The sequence below is a fragment of the Lissotriton vulgaris genome, chromosome 2_1, assembly GCF_964263255.1.
Source record: "Lissotriton vulgaris chromosome 2_1, aLisVul1.2, whole genome shotgun sequence".
NCBI classification, from domain to species: Eukaryota; Metazoa; Chordata; class Amphibia; order Caudata; family Salamandridae; genus Lissotriton; species Lissotriton vulgaris.
Window position 1 is genome coordinate 2,119,092,986 of NC_141687.1, and position 24,089 is coordinate 2,119,117,074.

General features: G+C 44.3%; 1 protein-coding gene across 6 annotated transcripts in view; it reads right to left on the reverse strand.

Moving 5' to 3' along the window:
• The window catches only part of TJP1 (tight junction protein 1), a 707,329-nt gene that overhangs the window by 75,010 nt on the left and 608,230 nt on the right, over positions 1-24,089 (reverse strand). For all 6 annotated transcript variants that reach the window (XM_086958396.1, XM_086958395.1, XM_086958394.1 and 3 more), the window contains one exon: positions 12,799-13,291. In XM_086958396.1, coding sequence (XP_086814522.1) covers positions 12,799-13,291 — 493 coding nt within the window. The remainder of the gene's footprint in view (positions 1-12,798; positions 13,292-24,089) is intronic.

The following is a 24,089-nucleotide window of genomic DNA, read 5'->3' on the forward strand; positions in this document are numbered from 1 at the left end:
CCTAGCAATAATTGGCCTAGGCGGCAATCCGGGCTTGGGCACAGGCGCCAAGGAACGATGCGCTCTTTCCACAATGAATTGGGGAGAGAAAGCCTCTTCTGCGATTGAACCTTTAAGCAGTTTTTCAATATAGAGTTCCATCCTGCCCGTATCTGTGGACTCCGGCACATTCGTGACGCGTATATTGTTTCGGCAGCTGCGGGCTTCCAAGTCCTCGTTTTTAGCCGCTATGACCCTAAGCAGATTGTCCATCCTAGCCAGTTGTATGTAAATGTAAATGTATAGGCATTTATATAGCGCACTACTTACCCGGAGGGGTCCCAAGGCGCTTCGACCGCTGCGAAACCCTTCCTGGCTTCCCTGAGAGATGGTCCCTTAATGGGTATCTGCAGGGTGAGACCAGGCATCCCCGGCGGTCTGGTGGGGCCGTTAGTGAGGATGAGGCAAGCTAATGCCCAGAGTTGCTGAGTGTGATCGCTGATCAGAGTGGGCACCGAGGCGAGAGAATTATCGAGTCCGCTGACCCTGGTCCAGAAACCTGCCGCGCCGGGAATCGAACCCTGGTCCCAGGCCGTCCTCTGCTCTCGGGTCTGCCGCCTCTAACCAGTGAGCCACACTACCTCACTACCTCACCAGTTGTGTCGTGTGAGTCGATGTGACATCCGTGTTATCAGATACACGTTGTTCTGCAGCCGTTAGCCGCTCCTCGTGGCGATCTACCTTGTGGACCAAGGCGTCCAATCGAGCAGTGACGCCGTCGACCTTTACGACAACAGTCGCAAATCCCTGCCTCATCTCCTGAAACAGACTATGGAGGTCAAGGTCTTTAACGGGGGACACGGTGGCCCGTGGCGCCACCGCGCTGGGCCCAGGATCCGCAGGCACTGATTTTGCGCCTCTCTTGGCTCCGTCAAAGCTCAGCTTCGCCTGTCGATTATCAGGCCGCACCATGGCGGTAGTAGGCCGCAACACCCAGTTGCCGCGGATTTCGTCGGCGTTATGGGTCCAGAGGTAGAACAGCAGACCGCGAGCGTGGTATGTACAGGCAGATCTTAATTCAGCAACCGCTGGGGAAGATGGCGCCGATGTGGGTCAGTAGTCGACTCAGGCACCCCAACGAGGTCGGGCCGCAAGGCCCAGGCGGCAATGGTATAGTTTCTGTCTCAAAATACACAAGAGAGCAGACTAGGTCTGAGAAGAGGGGGTTCAGCTGTGCTGGCAAATGTGCAACAGTGGGTGCATGTGTGAACGTATGTTGTTGAGAACATAGGCTGGAAAAACTCCCATCAGACCACCCTATATGGTGGATTTCGCGTCATGTGGGATGTTTTGTTGATCATACCAAATCACAACCGACCATGTAGTGTCGCTGTGAAAGTGGATGTCAATAATCTAGCCATGATGTCCAGAGTGAAGTAGTAGTGTGTCCTAAAGTGCAGTGCTTAAGTGACAGTGATAAATTAAAATTGACTACACAGGCGCTGTACAACATTCAAAACGCAACCTATGTGTCATACATTAAAAACACGCCGAGTAGTGTGGCTACCCCATGGCGCTGTGCAGAACGGTCGACATGTTTCAGCCTCTGGGGCATTGCCCCGGCTTTCTTCAGGACCACAAAAAAACGCTACTGCAACTATAAATGATGTGTTGAGTAAAAAGGACAAATGATGTACTAGTAAAGTTACATATCTACCAGGAATCGTCACAATTGAATTCCCACTGGAAGGGGAGAAGAACATCTTCCTAGAAAAAATGTTGACAAAACACTATATTACACACACGCAGCCATAAGAAAGCACAGATACCACGCCAACAAAACACACCTGCCTGAATGGAATTTACATTCAGCATTATATGACCAAGCATAATAGCTTAAACAACATGAAGCATTTCTCCATGATGCTACTCACCCAGCTTTGTGTGGGTGAAGACCTCACCTCACCCGGCAACCGCTCGGGAGTATGAGGCCCCGCTCTATAGTGTAGAAAAAAGGAACACTGTAAGTACACAACTCTACAGTGTCCACGCCAAATGCTCTACACATAAAACCCTACAGACGTGTGGTGGTCACCCAACTGTTCAACCCACAGTCCAACCCACAACCAGTCACTGAAAAAACAGCATAATGCTGTGGTGTGGTACATAAAACCTCTATGTGGTTTCTTGATAACTCCCAAGCACCTGCCTAATGCTAGTAGTATATACTCATTGATAGGTGTTCCGAGTTACTAACCCAGGGATTGTCTATAATAAGGGGCTGTTCGAGTGCCCGAAATATTAAGCCAAAATGTCTTAAATAAGCCTCTGAGTCTGAGTCTAAAGGGCTGAAAGGGGCCGTCCAACTGATCGGCTCGAGTGTACCGGATTCAATTACATGAAAAAGGGGGGGCTAGCTGATGGTGAACGCATCGACAGGAGACTCACCTGTCCGTCGGTGCCCCCAGTGGAAAGTCGAGCGGAAGTGGAGGTAATGATCAGACCGCCCTTTGTTGTTATATAGCTGCCTGAAAACCATTGAAAAGGCAGAGAAGGGGCGTTCAAATCCCGGCAGTGTGGAGAAACGCGCGAGAAGGGGCGCGAGAAGAGAAACTACTCTTTGACGCATGCGCGGTAACAATGGTTTACCGGGAAAAGAAATGCAGATTGTAGTCACTTTGTTGTGAGCCACCAGCGCGAAGATAGTTTAAAAGATTTATATGTTGCCAGGTAGCGCGGATAGCAAAAAAGAGCTCTTTGTAATAATTGCTCGAAATGAGCATACAGTAATACACGCGCGTGGCTATTGAGGAGACACTACGAGTGTGTCATGCGCCCAATGAGATTGACAGAATCTCACAGGGAAGGAGCGTTATAAACTCACAGGCTTAAGTCTCTCAAGTGGTGAGCTCAATATACGCCATAAACCTAAGGACTCACTTACAATGAAGTGCAGAAACGTATAAGTGGTAACTGTTTGCATTATAAAAACACCTAAATGCGGTAGATAGAAAAGGTTAGTTCTGATTGTACCTAGAACATGTGTATACATGTGTGTATGCACGGGGACGATCTAATCAAAAGACCTCGACTATGATGTTTATTTACAAGAAAAACTATGCCCCGAAAAAGGAGTGGTTCCTGCAAGGAAAGACACTCCATGATGGAGTGTATCATCTAGTTATCAGACCGTGGAGAGTTGTTACATTCTGGAGCGTAATAAGACCCTAAAGAGGGATCAATATGTTCATGATAGTTATCATACAGTGTCAATGAGAGTAGGTATAGGACTGGGTAGACAGAAGGGAATCACACACAATTATGTAGGGTGAGCTTTAGGGGTGCAACAGAAAGTGCGTTGCAACCAATTTATAAGACCCGCAACTGAAAAGTTGCTCTTAGTACCGAAAAACAAAACAAGTATGTGGAGGGTCAAGGGGAATATTTAATGACCTCTCTGCTCACTCCCCTACTCTAAGATACAAAATACACAAGAGAGCAGACTAGGTCTGAGAAGAGGGGGTTCAGCTGTGCTGGCAAATGTGCAACAGTGGGTGCATGTGTGAATGTATGTTGTTGAGAACATAGGCTGGAAAAACTCCCATCAGACCACCCTATATGGTGGATTTCGCGTCATGTGGGATGTTTCGTTGATCATACCAAATCACAACCGACCATGTAGTGTCGCTGTGAAAGTGGATGTCAATAATCTAGCCATGATGTCCAGAGTGAAGTAGTAGTGTGTCCTAAAGTGCAGTGCTTAAGTGACAGTGATAAATTAAAATTGACTACACAGGCGCTGTACAACATTCAAAACGCAACCTATGTGTCATACATTAAAAACACGCCGAGTAGTGGGAATTCAAATGTGACGATTCCTGGTAGATATGTAACTTTACTAGTACATCATTTGTCCTTTTTACTCAACACATCATTTATAGTTGCAGTAGCGTTTTTTTATGGTCCTGAAGAAAGCCGGGGCAATGCCCCAGAGGCTGAAACATGTCGACCGTTCTGCACAGCGCCATGGGGTAGCCACACTACTCGGCGTGTTTTTAATGTATGACACATAGGTTGCGTTTTGAATGTTGTACAGCGCCTGTGTAGTCAATTTTAATTTATCACTGTCACTTAAGCACTGCACTTTAGGACACACTACTACTTCACTCTGGACATCATGGCTAGATTATTGACATCCACTTTCACAGCGACACTACATGGTCGGTTGTGATTTGGTATGATCAACAAAACATCCCACATGACGCGAAATCCACCATATAGGGTGGTCTGATGGGAGTTTTTCCAGCCTATGTTCTCAACAACATACGTTCACACATGCACCCACTGTTGCACATTTGCCAGCACAGCTGAACCCCCTCTTCTCAGACCTAGTCTGCTCTCTTGTGTATTTTGTATCTTAGAGTAGGGGAGTGAGCAGAGAGGTCATTAAATATTCCCCTTGACCCTCCACATACTTGTTTTGTTTTTCGATAGTTTCTGTCTCCTCGCGGAGGGAGCGGGCCGCGGGTGCAGCCCCGCGATGTGGCAGTAGGTGTAATAGCCGTCGGCACCAGGCACAGGGGAGGGCAGTGTCCAGTATGTACAGGGCGGCTTCAGAAAATCCACCGCGGGCAGGCACAGTGCCAAGCTCAAACGTGCATCTCGCCAGCGGGAGGTAGAGCCGCACTGCTCGATTGAGGGTTGCGGTCCCGTTTCCAAGAAGCCCTAGGAGATTAGAAGTGGTCCGCAGCACACTCGATGTGACGAGTAAAACTCAGCCACCCCACAGTCACAGCCGATCATAGCACTCCTCCCGTATCGGGATGTAGATAGATGGCAGCCGCCGTCGGGTCTGGGTGCCCCTCGGTTCGCGCCACTCCGCCGAGGGGTACCGGCTCGGTATGGGTCTTTCTAGGTGCCCGGGAGGCGTCTCTCCACCCGGCGCTCCTCCGGGTATTAGAGTCAGCACACTCGTAGTTTGGGCGCCGAGGATCAGCACCAGGGGGGGGGAGGGGGTACCAACTCACGTGAGAGGGCGACTGCACCTCGCCCCAGCCTCAGACAGGTTCCGTCCCGACTTCGGGCGGTTGCCCGAGCTCGCGGCCTATCCCCTCGTGGTCGTCCCCGGAGTCGCGTAGGCAGCAGCAGCCGGCCCTCTTCGAGCGCAGGTTCCGGGCCAATCTCCGGTGATGTCTCAGGCAGCGATAACTCCGGCTCTGAACGTCGCAGTGGCCCCAAACGTGGGTCGAGTATAGACAGCAGCTGCCTGCATCAGATGAGGGGAAAATACGGCGATTCAGCACCCAGTGGCAGAGGATAAATTAAGGATAGCTTGCCAAGGAGCGGGAGCTACTTGCCTAAGCAGCCATTCCGCTTGTGCGCCATCTAGCGCCCCTGGTTTAAATAAAGATTTGTTATTTTTTTCTAAACTGGTGTGGTATCCATTTGTAGTGTTTTCACTGTATTACTGTGTGTTTATGTACAAATGCTTTACACATTGCCTCTGAGATAAGTCTGACTGCTCGTGCCAGGCTACCAAGGGGTTGAGCAGGGGGTATCTTAGCGGTGTAATCCCTTTACCCTGACTAGAAGGAAGGAACCCTACTTGGACAGGATGCAAGTCACTGCCAACTAGAGACCCCCAATTCTAACACCGATACTAGATGGAGTATAATTTCTACGTATAGTTGGATCTGGAGTGGTTGGAAATGTGATTTTGTCGCATAGCTAGTGAAGCCTAATTGGTGTAGTAGGTTGATTGTGTTTAGAGTGCCTGTTAGACATTTGGCTTTGGTTGGAGTCTTGATCAGACAATCGTCTAGATAAGGAAATGCATATAGTAATTTTGCTGCTACTATCGCTAAACACTTTGTGAACACCCTTGGGCTGTTGTCTTCCTATAAACTGTAGAACTTTGAATCGATACTGTCGTCCACTTACCATGGTTAGCCTGGGAAGTCTGGGGGTCTTGACTGTGTCCTCGTTTAGTCCTTATGGGCAAGGCATTTTCAGCGAGTGCCTACATTGTTCCTGTGCCGGATGCCAAAATACCCCCCGCAATCGATTGTCGGCAGGGGTCAGAGCTACATCCAAGGGAGACCCCCTGCCCCCTTCTTTAGCGTAAAGGCATCAAAATTTGTTTTGATACTACAACTACTGCCCTGTCCTCCTGAGTTGACCTCGATTAGTGATATAAATAATGCGAGTAAGACTCTTGAGTCACCTCGCCTGTCCTACAAATGACGGCTGTTTCTCTCCCTGTCGGTTACCACTCGCTCCCCCTAAAGACATGCGGACCCTGGCTCTGTTCATCATGTCGATCCTCTGCTTAGTTTTCACCCCCTTTCATCTGGATTATAAAAAAATTTGGGAATCCTCTGAATTCGTTCATCAAGGACTCATTTCCCCACCTGACCACAAGATGGTCGCCTCATTAATTGACTCTGTGAACTCTCCATCGACAGTTGAGACCCAGCCATTTTGACTGATGCCCAGTGGAGCTACCTCGCGGGCTAAATGGAAGATGGACTATGGATTCCCTCCTTGGCCTTCACCTACCCCAGCCGGTCCTTGGGCAAACTCTCCTGCATCTCTTCTGCCGTCTTTTCCCTCATCCTCCCCCTTCACCTTACCCACTACCGCTCTACTCTTCTCTTCTTTCCAGTTAATGACCCCAGCCCTCACCCGTCCTTGCTCATAGTTCCCATCCTGTTTATCCACTGGACTTTCTTATGTGAACTTTCCCTCGTCAGTTGAGACCTAGCTATTTGACTGATGCTCAATGGAGCTACATTGTTTAGCTAAAGGGGAGACGAGCTGTGGATTCCCTCCTCGGACGTCACCTACCCAGTTGGTCTGTGGGCAGACTTCCCTTTGTCTCTCCGGCCGTCTTTTCCCTCATCCTCCCCCTTCACACTTCCCCCTTCCTCCCCTCCTCCCTACCTCTTTCACCTTTCTTTCCTCTTTCAAAGTGTTGCTAATTTTTGACGTAAGGTGTAATTGTTATCATTTTCTGTAACATTGTGTAACCGAATGTAAAGCGCTCTGATACCTGCGGGGTTAGCCAGTGCTATATAAAACTCATTAAATAAATAAATAAATAAATAAATAAACCGTAGGTGTTTGTGGTGCGCCGAGTAGATTGGAATGTGGAAGTAAGTGCCCTTCAGGTCTAATCCAGTCATCAAGTCGGTTTTTTTTTGTAGCGGTATCACATCTTGCAATGGGACCATCTGGAAGTGTTCGGATAGTATGTAACAACCGAATGGGAGCAGGTAAAGAAGTGGGTGTAGTGAGCCATCTTTCTCTGGTATGAAGAAATAAAGGGAGTAGACTCCCTTGTTTTTTTGTTTGTGTGGGAGTGGTTCTATGGCCCCTTTTAGCAGTAACTCCTTTACTTCTTCCTTTAGCAGATCTAAATGCTGTGGATTTAACACCTGATGTTTTGGTGGGATATTTGGTGGCTGTTGAGTTAGTTCTAGGCAATATCCCAGCCGGATTTGGAGTACCCATTGGTCTGATGTGATATCTGTCCACTACTGGTGAGGAGGTGCCCTTGTTGGGGGTAGCTCTACCTCTGCCCCTATTTTTGTAACCTCCTTGATAGTATCCACGCCCTTGCTGATGGTACTGTTGTTGTAGCAGCTATGTGGCATTTGCTGCCCCTCACCCCAGGTAACGACGAAAGGGCTGATGTTTGAGGTGTTGTCAGTAAGGCACCTATTGACTGGGCTGTGTCGTGTCCTTTATGTTCTCTGCGTGTCCACTGAGGTTTTCTCCATCGGATGGGACATTGAGCATATGCTGCTGCACCCTGGATTTGAAACTGGATCTGCATAGCCACTTATGTATACTGAGCATAAAGGATGTACTGATGCCCCATGCAGCAGTCTCAGCTCTGTCTAATGCATATTTGATGGTTGCATTTTATATCTGCCTCCCCTCATTTACCAGGCCTTCCCCTCGTTTTTTGTATTCATCTGTGAGATGTTGCATCAAGTCTTGTGTTTTTTCCTTTGTAGCCCTATTGTATCAAGAGAGGTGGTCATATGAATTGGCAATCAATTGGTTTACTTTGTCTGGAGGAGGTACCTCTCGAGTGGCTTGTGCTGCAGCTCTCTTGCTGGCAGTGTTGACAATAAGGTGGTCTGCTGGGGGATGCCCTCGTTTGTAAAATAGAGTCAGTTGGACAGGGCCTGTATTTTTTCTCTATGAAGGGAGTTAGGACCGTAGATTTGACTGGGCCCGTGAAGATCTCTTTGGTTATGTTGAGAGCGGATACAATCATTGGCAGATATTAAACTGTGCGCAAAAGTGTTTCAACAAGGAAGTCAGTTGGCTCCTCTGTAGTGTGCCTGGGGAGCTTTTGGACTCTGCTGTTCTTTGGATGACACAGTGGTATGAGGATGTGCCATCTGGTGGTGATGCCTAAGTGGGTCCTGGATGGTCCATGTCTGGCTCTGGCAAGAACACACCATAATCATCCCATGGGTCAGGGGTATGGTGGGTGGGGGGTGTCCAGTCTTCCTTGGGAATCTGTGTCCTGTACACCTCCCTCTTCCTCCTCTCGTGGAGACGGCAATTGTGTTTGTCGTGACTCGGGCAGGGAGTGGGGGAGGAGGGGTTTGGGGGATGAAAGTCATTGGTCTCATGACCCTGTGCCACACTTTTTGGTGGAGGCAGTGGCAAGGATTGTTTCTGAGCCTATCTATTGGCATTTTCTTTGTATTTCCTGCAACAATTGTTGCAGTCCTTTACAGATAATGCCATAGTCGTCACTTGGTCTTTGTGTACAAGTCTTTAATATCCTTAGAGCCGGTGGTGTGTCCTCAGAAACTTTATGCAGCTTCGGTACCCGAGGTGTGGCTGTTCTGGTCAGTTGAGTGTCCATGCTGTTTTCAAGTCCTCGGAACTGAGGGCTGATTCTATTTTGAGGTGCTCAAGCTGTTATTCGGATGTGATTTTTTTTTGGGGGGGGGGGTTCACCCCCTGCTTGGCATCCTTCGCTGCCAATGGGTCTGCCAGTGCTGACTTATGCTTCAGTGCAAATGGCTCAGTCAGTGCAGACTTGTCCTTTGGTGTCAGCATAGTGCCAGAGCTGTACCCATGCTGTGGCTTTGTTGCCCAATTGGGATCGAGAATGTTCTGCCCTTTTGGCTCCGAGGCCTTCTCACAGTGTCGGCCAAGCCCGAGGGCTGTGGCGCACGTGAGTCCGAGGGCTGTGGTGCACCATGGCCGGGGTGATGGTGGTAGGTGCAAGATCTTTTTTGCACAAGAGTCAACAGTACTCACCGTACGTGGCATTCTCTTGGTCCTTGCCCCAAGTACGAGGACCAGCGTTGGCGAGGTGGGTCTCTCAACCTACACAGGAGCGTGTTCAACCCCAGAGGGTGAATCGGAAGCGATGTAGTGGTGATGACCACGCCACCTCTTGCTGGAGCACTTGCCTCGGTCTCCAGGTCGCTGTTGTGCGAGAATTCGACCTTGGCTGCCAGTTCAATTGTGAGTACCAGGCGTCGATCCCTAAGGGTCCTAAGTGGCTTTTTGTTTGTGAACAATGTGGAAACTGCACACTCGTCTTCTTTGTGCTCTGAGGATAGGCACAAATTTCACACTTTATGTTTGTGTTGGAGTATGTGTATTTGGCACCACTCGGAGGGCACCATTGGAAGAGGTCCTTTGTCTCCATCACCTGGAGACGCTCATTCTCGAACAGCATTTGTGTGTTGGCTGCTGGGTAGTCGGTCCCCAGTGCCTAGGATCCGTGGGTGTAGTCTACTGTATCTCTGGTGGCGTATGTTTCTTTACCATAGGCTGCATGGGCGTTGAATGCTGCAGAGCTCCGACGCAGTCCGTCCAAGCCCGATGGCAGAAAAAAACTTTCTAACAAAGGAGCTGTTGAACATGCACAATACCTTGAGGGGGAGGAGAGACTTTTCACAACGACAACCATAAAAGGACCTGGATGAATAACAAATTGCAGATTCTGGGTCCAATATTAGATTGCAGATACACATGCTATGCATACTCCTGCCGACAACACACTCTACAAATAATATTAAACAAATTAAACATCAAAGAATACAGGATGGTACAAAATATAATAGTCATAAAGAAGCAGAAGTGAGGCATGTTCATTTTTAAATGCTGAACTGTCTCCATAAAGGGCCAAATAAACAGAAAGATGGAACTTTGAAAGGGAGCAAGTAGGGATGAACTGCATCTCTGCATTTCTGCAGTTATAAAGGCAATGCTGGGTCAACAGTTTGATCAGAATGCAGAAAACCGCCATTGACAGATTCTGTGATCAGAGGTTTAACGATTCCTAGAGACTGTCGCAGTAAAAACAGACAAACGTGGAATGAGAGGGAATCATATTACTCTATAGTTAGTATTTGTGAGTTCTCGAAATCACTGGATACCTTTGTATCAGCCAATAAGTGTCCATTCTTTTGAATTCTACTCTGTGATAGAAACTCCAGAGTTGTTTTAGGATGCCTATCATCAGCCTTGTTACACCTGCACTCGGAGCTAGATCTAAGTTCATTTATTGGGTCTCAAACAGTTTTGCTTTAATGATTTTAAAATGCTAGTAATGACAATATTACGGAAGTCACCTACCAGATCACTGATCGCCATGTTGCTCAAATTAGAAAAGCTGTGCTATGTTTTGCTAATTCCAAGACGTTTACAGCATATGGCATAAACGTGGGTGTGGATGCCCTTCCATATTTTTTAATGCCAAAGTTGTACTGATGAAGAGTGAGACTTACTGTTTCAGTCTTCGGGATCAAGGCAGTGAAAAAGTCAAATGATCAACTTATGGCGGAACTTGCAAATTGTTTCTGAAAAACCCAAAAAGGCTGGCTTGTCTCCTTTGTTTCTGGATGACCTCAACAAGTAATTGTTTGTTATCCATTTGCGGACATGATTTAGAATATTCAAGCCTGCAAGCTTACTATTCGACAATGCCTGGCAGAAAATCTGTCAAACATTAAGGACTCCTACATCTGTTTTCAAATGTTTGTGACTAATGTGCAGCTAAACACAGAGCCTGAGCCTGTAGGTACCTGTGGATATTGATCGATAATTCACCACTTTCTGGATAATTCACCACTTGCTAGTTTCAAATACAGAAAAAAACAAACCCTTTTCATAAGAAATCAATACCTTCTGACTTGCTTTTGAAACTCTTTGTTGCAACATCTAATAGGGCTAGAGGGCTCCTGAACAGGTTACACACCTTATAAGCTTTCATAAACAGGATTATGCATCTCCTGCAGTGCAACTTCTCCTAAATATTACCTCTACTAATACATAGTTGGCAATTGAGATAGGAATTATTAATTACCACTGTGCTGTATTATGACCATACTGTACTGGTTCACTAATATGGTGACACCTGTACTAGTATAATGAAGCTTGTGGAGTGTGTTAAGTTATTCTCAATTGTTATTATTTTCTCTGTGTGAAGTTTAAAAGGTGCCACACTGCTTAATTTTCGGAAGCATTACAGATTTTGGAAATAGAACACCCAAAAGTGAATTAAAGCATCTCAAGTTAAAAATAAACCTCAAGCAATAAGTAGCTGGAGACCAGTGTCTGGAGGGAAAATATAGTAAATAAAAATGCAGATGCACTTCTGTGGAATGTGTCTGCTTTCCTGCTTGCCACTGAAATTCACAAAAAGGTTAGCCAGAGGATATCCCAACATGAAAAAATGTTTATGCGTGTGAGCATACTTAGAGATGGTAGTCTGGAATCTCAGCCTCAGCACCAATCAAATCTGGGACTACTCTAATCCTTAGTCTGCCAGGTGGTTGTCTTCCACTGGTCATCTTCCTTTTTCCTGGTTTCCAACTAAGGGGGTCCTTGAAAGAGCATCCAAGGGAGACAGAAATCTTGATTGCAATTTAGGCCAGTAAAGCTTTTTCAGAAGTCAATCAGTCATGAAGATGTGCTTGAACTTCAACTTGGCCGCTCTACAAAGAAACTCGTTCCACACCATTATGCACAGAGTGCTACTGATAAGGGCTGTCGCTCTATTACACCTGAACGTTACATTTTGTAGTTCTGCATCTCTGCAGAAATAATCAAAAAGCTTGGATGGGCAGTAATGGATGTTCAAGCTAAACCTGAACCTGAGAACACAGGACCAGATCCAACAGGGTCTCAGATGCTGATGCATCAGGCATCCAATTTAAGACTCACAAAGGAGTCTGGAATATTGGCCCCATTTAACCCTCTGCAAATGTCATAGTACAAAGCAATCATGGTCCTTGGACTCAATCAGGCTAACCTCCTCGATGACATAAAAGCTTTGGGACATCATGAGTGCAAAGGAGGGGTGAGTACTGGGCTAAATGTTATGAAACTCAAATGCTGACAAAAAAGAAGCGAAAGATAGTTTTGCTTCAACAATCCTTTAACACAGAGAGCTAAAAGTGCATTCACTCTTCCCAAAATTCTATTGCATGTCCCTATAATAGGGACCCCTAACTTGGAACAAATCTACTCTAAAGAAAATTATACAGTGTAAAATTTAAAAAAAAACATGAATTTATGCATAAACATAACTCTCTACTGTAAGTAATGGCAAATAATCAACATTTAGCCAGTGTTCAGTGACAAAACGTTGCTTGCTAGACTATACCACAGATGTAAAGTAAACATAACATTAACAGTCAGTAGTCTGTAACGTCTTAGCATGTTTCACAATGACTATTTAATCTTAAAGCATCTTAACAACTAGACTTGTTGCCATAATATTGGCTAATGGCAAGCATGTACCTAGTAAATTATTTAAAACAAATATCTTACCTGACGGGAATAGCTTTAGGCACTGCAGTAACATTATTTGGTTGATATTTAGGTTTATTTTCATTTTGAAAAGAAAACGTATCCTTTCCGCCATCGTATTCTTTCCCGGCACTGTTTACATTAAATAAATTGTTCACTTTTGAAACAGACTGTGGAGAATTTTGCGGCTTTGTGGGCAAATCTGGTTTTAGTTGTGTTTCATTTGGCAGAAGTCTATGGTTGAACTTGGGACTTTCAAATTTACGCTCAAATGGCTTGGCAGAACTTGTGTAAGGTTTAGGTGTGAAACGATTGTATGATGGAGTGACTGTTTTCTGAGGTTGATCAGTCCCGTTAGATGGGCCTTTGTCAGGGAAGCTTTTCTGAGGATAGTAGGTAGATTGCACGGTGTCCTCTCGATTTGCAGGTCTAAAAAGTGATGGTTTAGTTTGAGGTGGTGGTGGTTCAGGTTTCAACACTGTTGAGTTCTGGAGGTCCACAGAATGAGAATTAACTGTAACACAGAAAATCTGATAAGTGCCTTTTCATGAAGCCAAAAAACCAATGAATGAGATGTGATTAACTTGACTCAACTAGTTTGTACACACACTAGTACACAAATGACAAATATACAGATATATACCGATATTAACACAATATGTAGTTTGCTAATGAGCAAAACATCAGTATGACAAACTATAATAAGGAAAAATCCAGGCACCTTACAAAGTTACCAAAACAGTTGCAATTCAGACAATTTGTCACTGGCTACATTTTCACTTTGAGCAACAGAAGTTAATTAGGCTATGACCACATAATGTCCCACAGATAGTAATTGGGTCATATTGACGATGCTGAGTACACAACTATTACGATATATGTGCTTGTTTGCAAGAAGGACTGCAAACATACCTACTTGTAAGAGTTGTTCATCATAGTTCCTCACATCACTTAATTTCGAATTCTAGATGTCATGTTGTCGGATCCCTAAACAAAATGTATTTGTTCAATTTATTAGCATTGCAACTTGGGAGAGACTGATGGAAATAGTCTAAGGATAATACTGATGTTTGTACCAAAGAATGGAGAGGCCATAAGGAAGCTTAAAAATACTGCTGGGAGTTGCAGTAATTGTACGATTACTTGAGGACGCAGAAAAAGTTGATGCAATTAAGAATCCCAAGGACTACCAGTGTTCATATTAGTCTTGAGCCTTTTGAGGTTGAATCAATTAAATAGATCAAAATGGCAATCACCTCAGACTGCAACTTACAAGATGCAGATACATTTGGCAATACAAGATCACTCATGTTATCCCTGGTTTTGAAGTCTAGTTTTCTAAACCAGTGAAGTCTTTACTGAATGGTTGAAAGAAATATTGCCTTTGTTTAGTAGCTACCGTTCTAGGAAGAATGCCAAGGTTAATGGTGATTCATTTTATTTATATTTTGATAAATGTAACACACTAGACAGTCAAATGCTACACACAATTGTCTTGCCAAATGAGTAAGTCAAGGGGGGAAAAGGAAGCCTTAATTGGGCAACCTTGGATAAGCCTTGGGAGCAATTTCGAACCCTAAATAGGGTTGGGATGTGGAAGAGTTCACACAGTATCTCTCTCCAGCCTTTGTGAAAGTTTCCAATGTGTTATATATGTAGGGACGAATCTTTCTTCTTTCCCCTCCCCACCTTCCGTTCAAAATAATTAATATCGCCCAACACCAATGGACAGTATTGAAGTCTAAAAGGTGTTCCTTTGTGGAATACGTAGCTGAAATACTCTTTACCATACTTGGACTCCTAAAATGTGAGATAACTATGAGTGTTCTTTTAATTTTAAGTCAGTCATTTGTATTTCTGATCACAACGTTCAAACAAGGTCAGTCAAAATGAGACATCTCACTTATCACAATCAAAGTAGCAAATAGAAAATATATTCTAGTCATTTTTCTAGAAAATGGTGGGATCAAAATTCACGCAACATGGAGGAATCACCAGAGTAACTTTCAAATGGAGTGGACAATCATTAGGCTTTTTTGGTTTCTGTGTTTACTTGATGTGAATTCTGTTTTTTTCCCAGTGTCATCCAATTGTATCAAAAATTGCACAAATTACTGGTTATCAGGGTTTGCTTTTTTGCTCTGTACACCAACTTCCTTCTTTATACCCTTTCATTAAATTTAAATTAAATTGCTCTTTCAAGTAACTGTTTATGATTTCTCTCAGCTCCTGCGTCTGTCTAATTAGGCCAGTACTCAAGCCCTGTTTTCAGTAATCCCTATACCGCTCTACGGCAAGGATATGCATGTATGGAGAAACATTTGCACCACATTAAGATTAGATTGCAGCAGTACATATTTGTCTGCTACTTTTGATCTCTTTTTCTGAAAGATTGCACAGATTTGTTGAATGAAGATTTTCTACTTATGACATGAGCTATATATAGTCGGGTGCACTGTGTTCCGTTATTGCAAGCCAGAAATTATTACATGCATATTGTTTGCTATAGGCACATTGCTGACAGAAAACTGTGCAGCCAAATGAAGCTGCTTAGATAAAAAGGGAGTTTGGCCCAAAGGACGAGGTTTAGGCAGGGCCGTATCATTGTTTTAAAAAAAAGGGGAAATGGACCTTTACCTCACTTTCTTTATAAGCATTCACAATTTCGCTTTATGGACAAACACATTACTTTTTGTTTGTACCGGTATTTTATTTAAACCTTTTACTTTATAATTTTGTTGTTTTTTAATTAATTAATTTCAACACGAAAAAGACAAGTGTCTAGCTATATCTATGTTGTGACCATTTTACAAAAAGATTCTAAATCATAAAGCATATTACATCACATCAGACATTTAAAAAAAATAAAACATGAGAGGGAAAGAAAATACATCCAATACATGCATATTTTTCAACAAATGCTATTCAGCTGGCTAAATTAATGATCCTGGACTTTTTTAATGTCATTATCAGGTATTTATGAGTACACAGTGAAGACAAATTCTTCTTTATTAGAATCAAGTTTTTTTTTCTCCCGAATGGGGATTATTCCTTATACCACAGGCTGGAATTTAAATCTTCATTCCTCTGTGCTTTAATCATGTGCCAACGCGTTTTGAAACCTGGGCATTAAGTTCCATGATTCTCGTATGGGCTTTTTCCATTGTGACAGCGTTGGTTTATTCTGAGAAGCAATAGCAGTCTTCTCATCAAGATTTTAGATGACCACACATTGGGCTTTCTCATGGTTAAAGGATTTTTAGTTTCTTTATGCCTCTTCTTTATCTTTTTGCTGCTTTTCGCGGCAAATTGCTGGGGTCACGATCTGTATTTGCGGTGTTTTCTAGTCATGCCGCTCGTATCTTTATTTTATTCCGTGGCAGCAGTGATTTTCTTTGTTTTCGGAGTAGACTATTATCTCCGCGCTGTTTTCTCACATTTACGTTGTTTCACTTGCGCTTACTCGTTAAGCTATGAGGTTTGTGCCGCCTTCACGGTAGCCTTTCTAAACGGCAGACATTTTTCTTCATGACTTCTGTTAGTGTGGTTTTAGCAGAGCGGAGATATGAATTAATGAAAAATAAAAAATTATAAAGTAAAAGGTATAAATAAAATACTGGTACAAACAAAAAGTAATGTGTTTGTCCATAAAGCGAAATTGTGAATGCTTATGAAGAAAGTGAGGTAAAGGTCCATTTCCCCCTTTTTTGAAAGCTATATGAAGCAGCAGCATCACCTGCAGGATACCTAGCATCTTTTGCACGTACAGTTCACAACAGGAATGAAGTTTATTGTACATTATTGGGCCATGTTTGTGGGATTTTGTGTTTATTTGTGGATCTCTATACATTGATTTTTACCAAGGATGTGGGTAGTTCTTTGCTTTTTGAGAAGTAGTGCATGGGACTATGTTGTTGCCGGGCACTTGTGACAGTTGCACAACGCACCTTACCTTTGCATTCTGTATTATGTGCCCTGTTGTAGTGCATTTTCCATCTTGGGAGAAAGGATGAGCGCAATTCAAAGTGTTTCCATTAAATGCAAACAGTGTTCTCTATGGGTGATGTTGCCATGTACCAAGCCTTGTTTAGGCAAAACAAGTTCCCAGCTTCACTTTGGATGGAAGAAGCAGGAATGAAAGTTGAACGAACTGGGTGATCATGAGGCTGTATCTATGTCAGTGTGCAGTCTTAGAATGGCTCCATGCACATGTTTTGCTAGAACTGCACCATCTGTAGCACATACTACAGAACTCCTGGCTTCAATGTCTAAAACTTATACACTAATTCACAAATCCTCCAAGTTAATGTATGCACTAAAAACCATTACAGATTAAGCAAAACCCGCTCATGGACACTGAATATGTACATGATATGGCATCTGGGTGTTCGATATGAAGCTCCTAAAGGCATGTTATTAGACCATCAATACGTAACCTAAGAACAGGAGTGATGTGTTTATTGTTTTTTGGAATGACACTGATTCTGGAGACATTCTTATGACTGGAAATCTTTGATTGTGATAACTGAGCTTTCGGGAAGTAAAGCTATGTCCCACTCTGAAGAAGGATGGAATCATGGAGGGGCTCCTTTCCTGGAGTGTGATACTGCTAAGAATTTACCTGCAAACCTGCTGCCCAACTATGCAGCAGCATACAGTGAACAATTAGCTGAAGCTTTATGATTAGATCTGATCTATGCCCTCAAAACGGGAGTGGAAGCAGATTCTAGACATCCGGGAACCTTGAAGATGGCCACAAAGACATATTAAGTGGCTTAACATGGCCTAAGTGGGTCACAGCATCCATCACAGAAAAGTGCTTAGATGTAGGGCTGCATTTATTCTGTTTGACACCAGATGTTGCCTAAGCAGTAAAAAAGTGCAGCCCAATCCAGGGATTTGACTGAAAAACAAATATTCGTTCTGGTGTTATTTTTATTTATTTTTTAAATCGGTAATAATTGGTTTTAACTAGAAACGCAAATTATCATTTGGCAAATTTCGAAATGTTTGCAAACAAAGTTTCCTCTGGTGGTTCCCGGGAAAAGCAGTACCGTTGGGACCCACCCTATAACTTGGTAGATCCTTGCGCATTCTGAGCTAAAAGTGGTAAAATAAAAAGAGCATATAAAACTCAGGGAAGTTTTTTTGTACCATTCATCATTACCAAAGGGTTTGAAAGCCTCATCAGTTATCAAGGTTTATCGTTTTATACGATAAGTTACTGTGAAATCAGCATGACGTTATCAATACCTAGGTGCACTTGCATAGGGAAAATAGCAATTTCAGCTCAGAAGCAAATCACTGCAGGATGTCGAATAGTTGAAACTCAACGAGACATTGAGGTTTAAACTCTGATATCAGATCTCTCGGGTCTAGTTTGTGCTATATAAAATTAAAAAAAAAAACAAAAAAAACACAAGTAGGTCAATGAAAATCTCAGGAAAAAAACTCTGCATGTAACTCAATCTGGAGTAATCTTAAATTGTGCAGGAAGTTCCGTGCACCATTCAATACAATGTTAACAAGATGAGCATTTTGAAAGGGGTTACATTTCTGAAGAAAAATACAGTAGATGAAAAAAAGTGAAGGAAAATATTGAAATTACTACTTATACTAAAAATGCGTTATGCACGCATTAGGATGAGTGGATGTATGTTGTAAACAAGTATGCATTTACCACGCATGTAATACGTGTTGATCTTTACAACACGTTGTATTACATTGGGTTTTTATCTCACATTTTTTGTGGTAACTGTGAGGAAATGCCCCTTTTTAGGTCTCGCCTAGAAACGCAGCGCATGCGCTGCAAGCCTTGGCGAGACCTATAGTCTCTGCTTCCTCTCCCAAAGGAGGTGGCACGCGCGGACAGGAGATGTGCACGCATACGAACAGGAGATGTGCACTCCGTACGCATGCACATCTCCTGTCAGCGCACGCATCCCGCGCTTTCACTTTCCCTCCCACGTCTGCTCCACGGGGCCAGCTTGTTTGAACAGTTCAAGGCGAGCGCAGCCATGGTATGAAATCTGAGCCTGTTTGTCTGCAAGCCTGGTCTGGGATAATTAACAATGCGTTCGAAGTCCAGGGCTCCCGCAAGGTCACAAGGTGGCAGCAGTTCATGTATCGAGGAGACAGAGCTGTCTTGACTTGCATACAATAGTCCCTTCTTTCGTTTACAAACAATAGTGAAGTATTTGAACGCCTAGTTTTACAACTATTGAAGTTTTACGTTTTTAGGAAATGTAACATTACTAAACATTGGATGGGGTATTACTCCAACAGGGATGGAGGGAGGTCAAAACCCTGAGAGTTAAAGGTGTTCGCTTTTTTCTACTTTAGTTTTGCCCTAACGATAACACATTCTGTCCAAATTATTTTCTTTTCCAATCAACATGTAACAGTTTTTTTGTCAGAATGCATTTTTTGTTCAACTTTCCAATTCTCGAAAGTATCGCAGTGTTTCTCTGGCATCTGCGTCTCCATTTCCCTCCCCTGGCTGTGACTTTACCGTGTCATCTTGTGTCACTCTAGAGCCTTTCTGTGCCTGTCCCCCGGTCTCTCGTAGCTCATGCCAGGTTGCCTAGTAGTTTCCTGTGTGCACCGGTCTTCCGAAGGCCTAGTTCTTCACATGTAACCCATGGTTTTACCAACGTTATTTTCTTCCCATGTCTCCCAGCATCACGATTTTGCTAAAGCTGTGAAGGAAGTACATAGTTTGAAGCTTGCCATGTACTGAGCCTGTCACCCAGTGTGTGTCCATTCTCCGCGTGCCTGTCTTCTCGTGTATATGCATATCCATGGCTTGTCTTTCCAACATCCAGTGTCCAGGTCTTTGTACTCCTGTGACTCTCTCCTTGTTCCAATCTTCCCTTAACTCAAGCTACTTCCCTCTCCTTTATCTCTTTTTCCCACGTCTCCCCATAATAATAGTAATAATACCAGCAATACCATAAAATTGATACTAGTATATGTAAAGCACAAACAATTAACGGAGGGTCAAGGCGCTGGGTGTGGTCGGGAAGATTAAGTGAGCTATTGCCCAGAGGCACCTGGCGCTGGGATAACCTGCCACCAACGCCCGGAATTGAACTGCGAGCCCTAGTATTACGAGTCAGTCGCCCTGGCCGCTGCGCCACACCTCTTCACTAGTTTCATCATGATTCCTAGTGGGAAACACAGGCCTTTTCTGAAACTAGAAAGTCATGCAATGTCCTACTTTTCCTGTAAGAAAGAATCGAACAGGGATTCATTGATAAATCGCGCCAGGATACTCCGGCAGTAATTGAGCGCGTAATAAAACAGCATAATAATAATAAAGATATTCTTGATTTAGGATGACTTATTATTCCCTTGCACGTGATATATAGGCACAAGAATCAGAAAATAGCACATCACTGGACCTCCTTATACACAGCCATAGTGCTCCGCTTAATCTGCGCGATAACAAGAACATCAAACAGCTAACGGGTCACCATACAGGCAAAAAAACAAGCATTTGCAATGCAATAGGTCTTGCATTTGCAAAATTTTAAGCTATTAGCATTGTAAATGACAATGCCTTTAATATAGATGTTTTCAAAACCAACACATAGAAAAAAGGTTAGTCATTTACAATGCCAGTAGCTCAAAGTCTCGCAAATACGAGACCTATTGCATTGCAAATGCTGGTTACAGGATTACCTCCACTTTTTGCTACATTTAGTGCTGGTCTACTGACTCTGAAAACTGAGGCACTGACGCCCAGTGTATGTGATTTGAACCCCTAAAGTACATATGCAATTGATTAATACCGGATTGGCATATTTAACTTCCCTGTAAGTCCCTAGTATATGGTACTCTGTGTACCCAGGTCCTGCACTTTTGAACCTCTCCCTGAGTCAGGGAGTGGTTACGCAGGCCTGGAAGCAGGCGATGGTCATTCCCCTTCTTAAGAAGCCTGGCCTTGATCCGGAGGCCCTGGCCAATTACAGGCCTATCTCTCTCCTCCCTGCGTTGACGAAGATCTTGGAGAAGCATGTGCATATCGTGCTTTCCAACTTTTTGGAATCTCATAATTTGCTGCACTCTACTCAATCTGGCTTCCGCCCCAATATAAGTACTGAGACCGCGCTCTTGGAGGTGTCTGAAGCCATTAAAGAGGTACTGGAGTCGGGGGGCAAACCCATGCTTGTAATGTTGGATTTGTCGGCGGCCTTTGATACCGTCCCCCACGAGGGTCTCCTCGCCAGACTTTATGAGATCGGTCTGAGGGGGACGGTGCTTAGCTGGTTTAGATCATTCTTGGCTGGCCGTCGACAAACGGTCTGGGCCTCATCCAGCTCTGCCGTGATGCCGCCTTTGGGAGTCGGAGTTCCACAGGGCTCTGTGTTGAGCCCGACTCTTTTTAACATCTTTATGACCCCTTTGGCGGAGTCTTTGGGGGCCCAGATCGTATCCTACGCCGACGATACCCAGCTCCTCTTTACGTGCAGGAAAGGAGAAGATTTTGATGGAGAGAGTATCCGTGAGTGCCTTGGGGCTGTTTTTAAATGGTTCCAGCTTAACAGCCTCAAGTGCAACTCAGAGAAATCTGAGGTACTCTTTTTCGTTTGTCCATCTGATCCGGAGTGGCAGGAATGGTGGCCTGTCAATATGTTCCCTCCATCGTGCTCGTCCCAGTTAGTTAAGAACTTGGGGATCAAGATGGATAATGGTCTGACGCTAAGATCTCAGATCCTTGGTCTCACGGGAACATGCTTCGGCCTCCTCAAGATGCTCCGTAAGTTCCTTCCCCTGCTTTCGGAGGAACACAGGAAGACGACGGTGCAGGCCTTAATTGGTTCAAGATTGGACTATTCCAACGTCCTCTACTTGGGCCTGCCGGAATATCTTTTGCAGCGGTTGCAGGTGGTCCAGAACTCGGCAGCACGGGCCATATATGGCCTGAATAGGCGAGCTAGAGTTTCTGGCCAGTCGCTCCATTGGCTGCCTATCCGGAAGCGGATAGTTTTCAAGGCCTTGACCTTGGCCCATAAGGCTCTTTACGCCGTGGGAGCAAAATATCTCCAAAGGAGACTTGCCTTCTACCACCCGGCTCGATCTTTAAGATCTGAATCACTGTTCCTTGCAGTGGCTCCGCGAGTAAAAAGGGCCCGCATTGGTGGCCGCTCTTTTAGGCTGTTAGCACCTCAGCTTTGGAATACTCTGCCTTTGGCATTACGCAGCACTGCCAATTTGCTAACGTTTAGGAAGGGCCTTAAAACTTGGCTTTTTGCCCCTTAGGCTGCTTTTCCTGTCTCTTTGTGTTTGCTGTTCTGTTTTTTTACTGTGTTGTGTTATTCTGCTGCATGGTTCTCAATAAAAGTGCCGGGACACTCTTTGGAGTAGCCGCGCGCTATAAAAGACAAAAATAACATAACATAACAAGTAAAATGACACGAGTACTGCAGCACTGATTGTGCAACTACTACAGTGACTACGTCAAAACAAGACTCTAGGCCTGCCACTGCAGCTTAGAATGGCAGTTTTAAAACTGCCAATTCAACCTGGCAAAACAAGTCTTCTGCAAGGCCCAAAACTTCCTTTTTAATACTGCTAAGTCACACCTAAGGTAGGCTAAAATGGTTCATCGAGCAGGGTGCATAGTATTTAAATAATTGGTCATGTGTTAGATCCTACATGTCCTGGCAGCGAAAAATCTTCAAAGTAATTTTTCCCTGTGGCAAGGCTGACGCTCCCATAAAAAATGTACTGGGTTATATTATAACACCTTATAATGTATAACTTTGTTTTGGGAATAGCTAGACACATGACTCAAGGACTCAAATTAATAGGTATTTAAAATCCAATCTGATGGTAAAGTCGGATTTTAAATTACTATTTTGAAAATCCCAATTTTTCAGCCTGAAGCTTATTCCAGCACTTTCTGAGATAATTTCCAACTGTGAAATGGCAGCCTCCTGGGAGGTGTGGCCTGCTCTCTGGAAAGAGAACAAAAGGCCCTTGGCTGGGAGGAGATGTGACCTCCTCCAAAAAGAATGGCAGTGAGGGAAGTGACCACCAACTGTACAATCTTTAAAGGGGTAGTCCCTGTCACAGGCAGATGTAACTTTCACCTAAGTCTGCTCCTGCCATTGTCTAAGTAGCAAGAGTGGCACCAAGCCCTATTAAAGGGAGTGGAGGGTTACCTGTACCAGAACATGTTATGTTATGTTAAGCTGTTTTATAGCGCGCACAATTACTGCCGGAGTATCCTGGCGCGGAAACATGTTTAACATGGAGAGTTTCTCATTTCCCTAGACACACCTCAGGGGTGTGCCCAGAGCTCGTACCCAGGAAGAAATATTCAGACATATTGGACTTGGGCAGAGCGTAGTAACATGGGATCGTTTAGTGGCAGAAAGTGATGTAAGAGTGGGTTGGGTTACCCATCGGAATCTTACACCTATTGGTAAGGGATTCTCCCGCACCCACAAGATAGTGCGAGGGATGAAAGTGGCACTCCTGGATACCTTTTTCAGAATACTACTGGACCTGCGGAAAACAGAAAAAGGACTGCACCTGCTGAAACAATGAACTGGACCCAAAGAGGACTGAGCTTTTTGTCTTACCTGTGGAGAGAATTTTAAAGGGCTGAATATGCTACTACTTGAACCCAGGGCAAAACTTTAATGGCTATTTGGCTAGCCGCAAGAAGCCTGCAACAAAGAAGACCACAGCTGACAGGCACTAAATATTTACTGAACCCTGCTGATGGCTTCTAGGATATTAACTCCTAACTCACCAAGTGGTGCCAAAAAGATCTTGGGCCCATGCCTGGTGTTAGAGCTTGCCCTCTCTCCCACAAAATAGCAAAAGTGGACACTTACAAACGTTTTCCTTAAAGTACCCAGAGACTACTACGGGGCTTCAGTCAAACCGCACCTACCATCGATGCACCACTGGTCTGATTCAACTTGTCGGTTTGCTCCGCGGAACGTAGCCCGACTTAAAGAGAAGCATTCGCTTCGAGAACAAACTCCGCTCATGTGAGAGCTGGGGTATAAGGTACTGAGCATCTCTGGATATAGCTCTTCCCAGCGACGGGTGGCCTTCTTAGACGGGGATATAAAAGTAGAAGTCCTGTGAAGTAAACAGGATATGAGGGGGCATGGTTAATCACTCTGATTCAACTGAAGTATTCACTTTACCATCTGTACTATCTATGGGCCCAAAGAAGACTACCTATGTAAGTTCAAACTTTTGCTACGAGAACTTCATCAATGGCCTGAGCCCTTACTGTTATGTTGCAACTTTAATGTAGTATTACATCCAGGTCCAATTCTCTATCA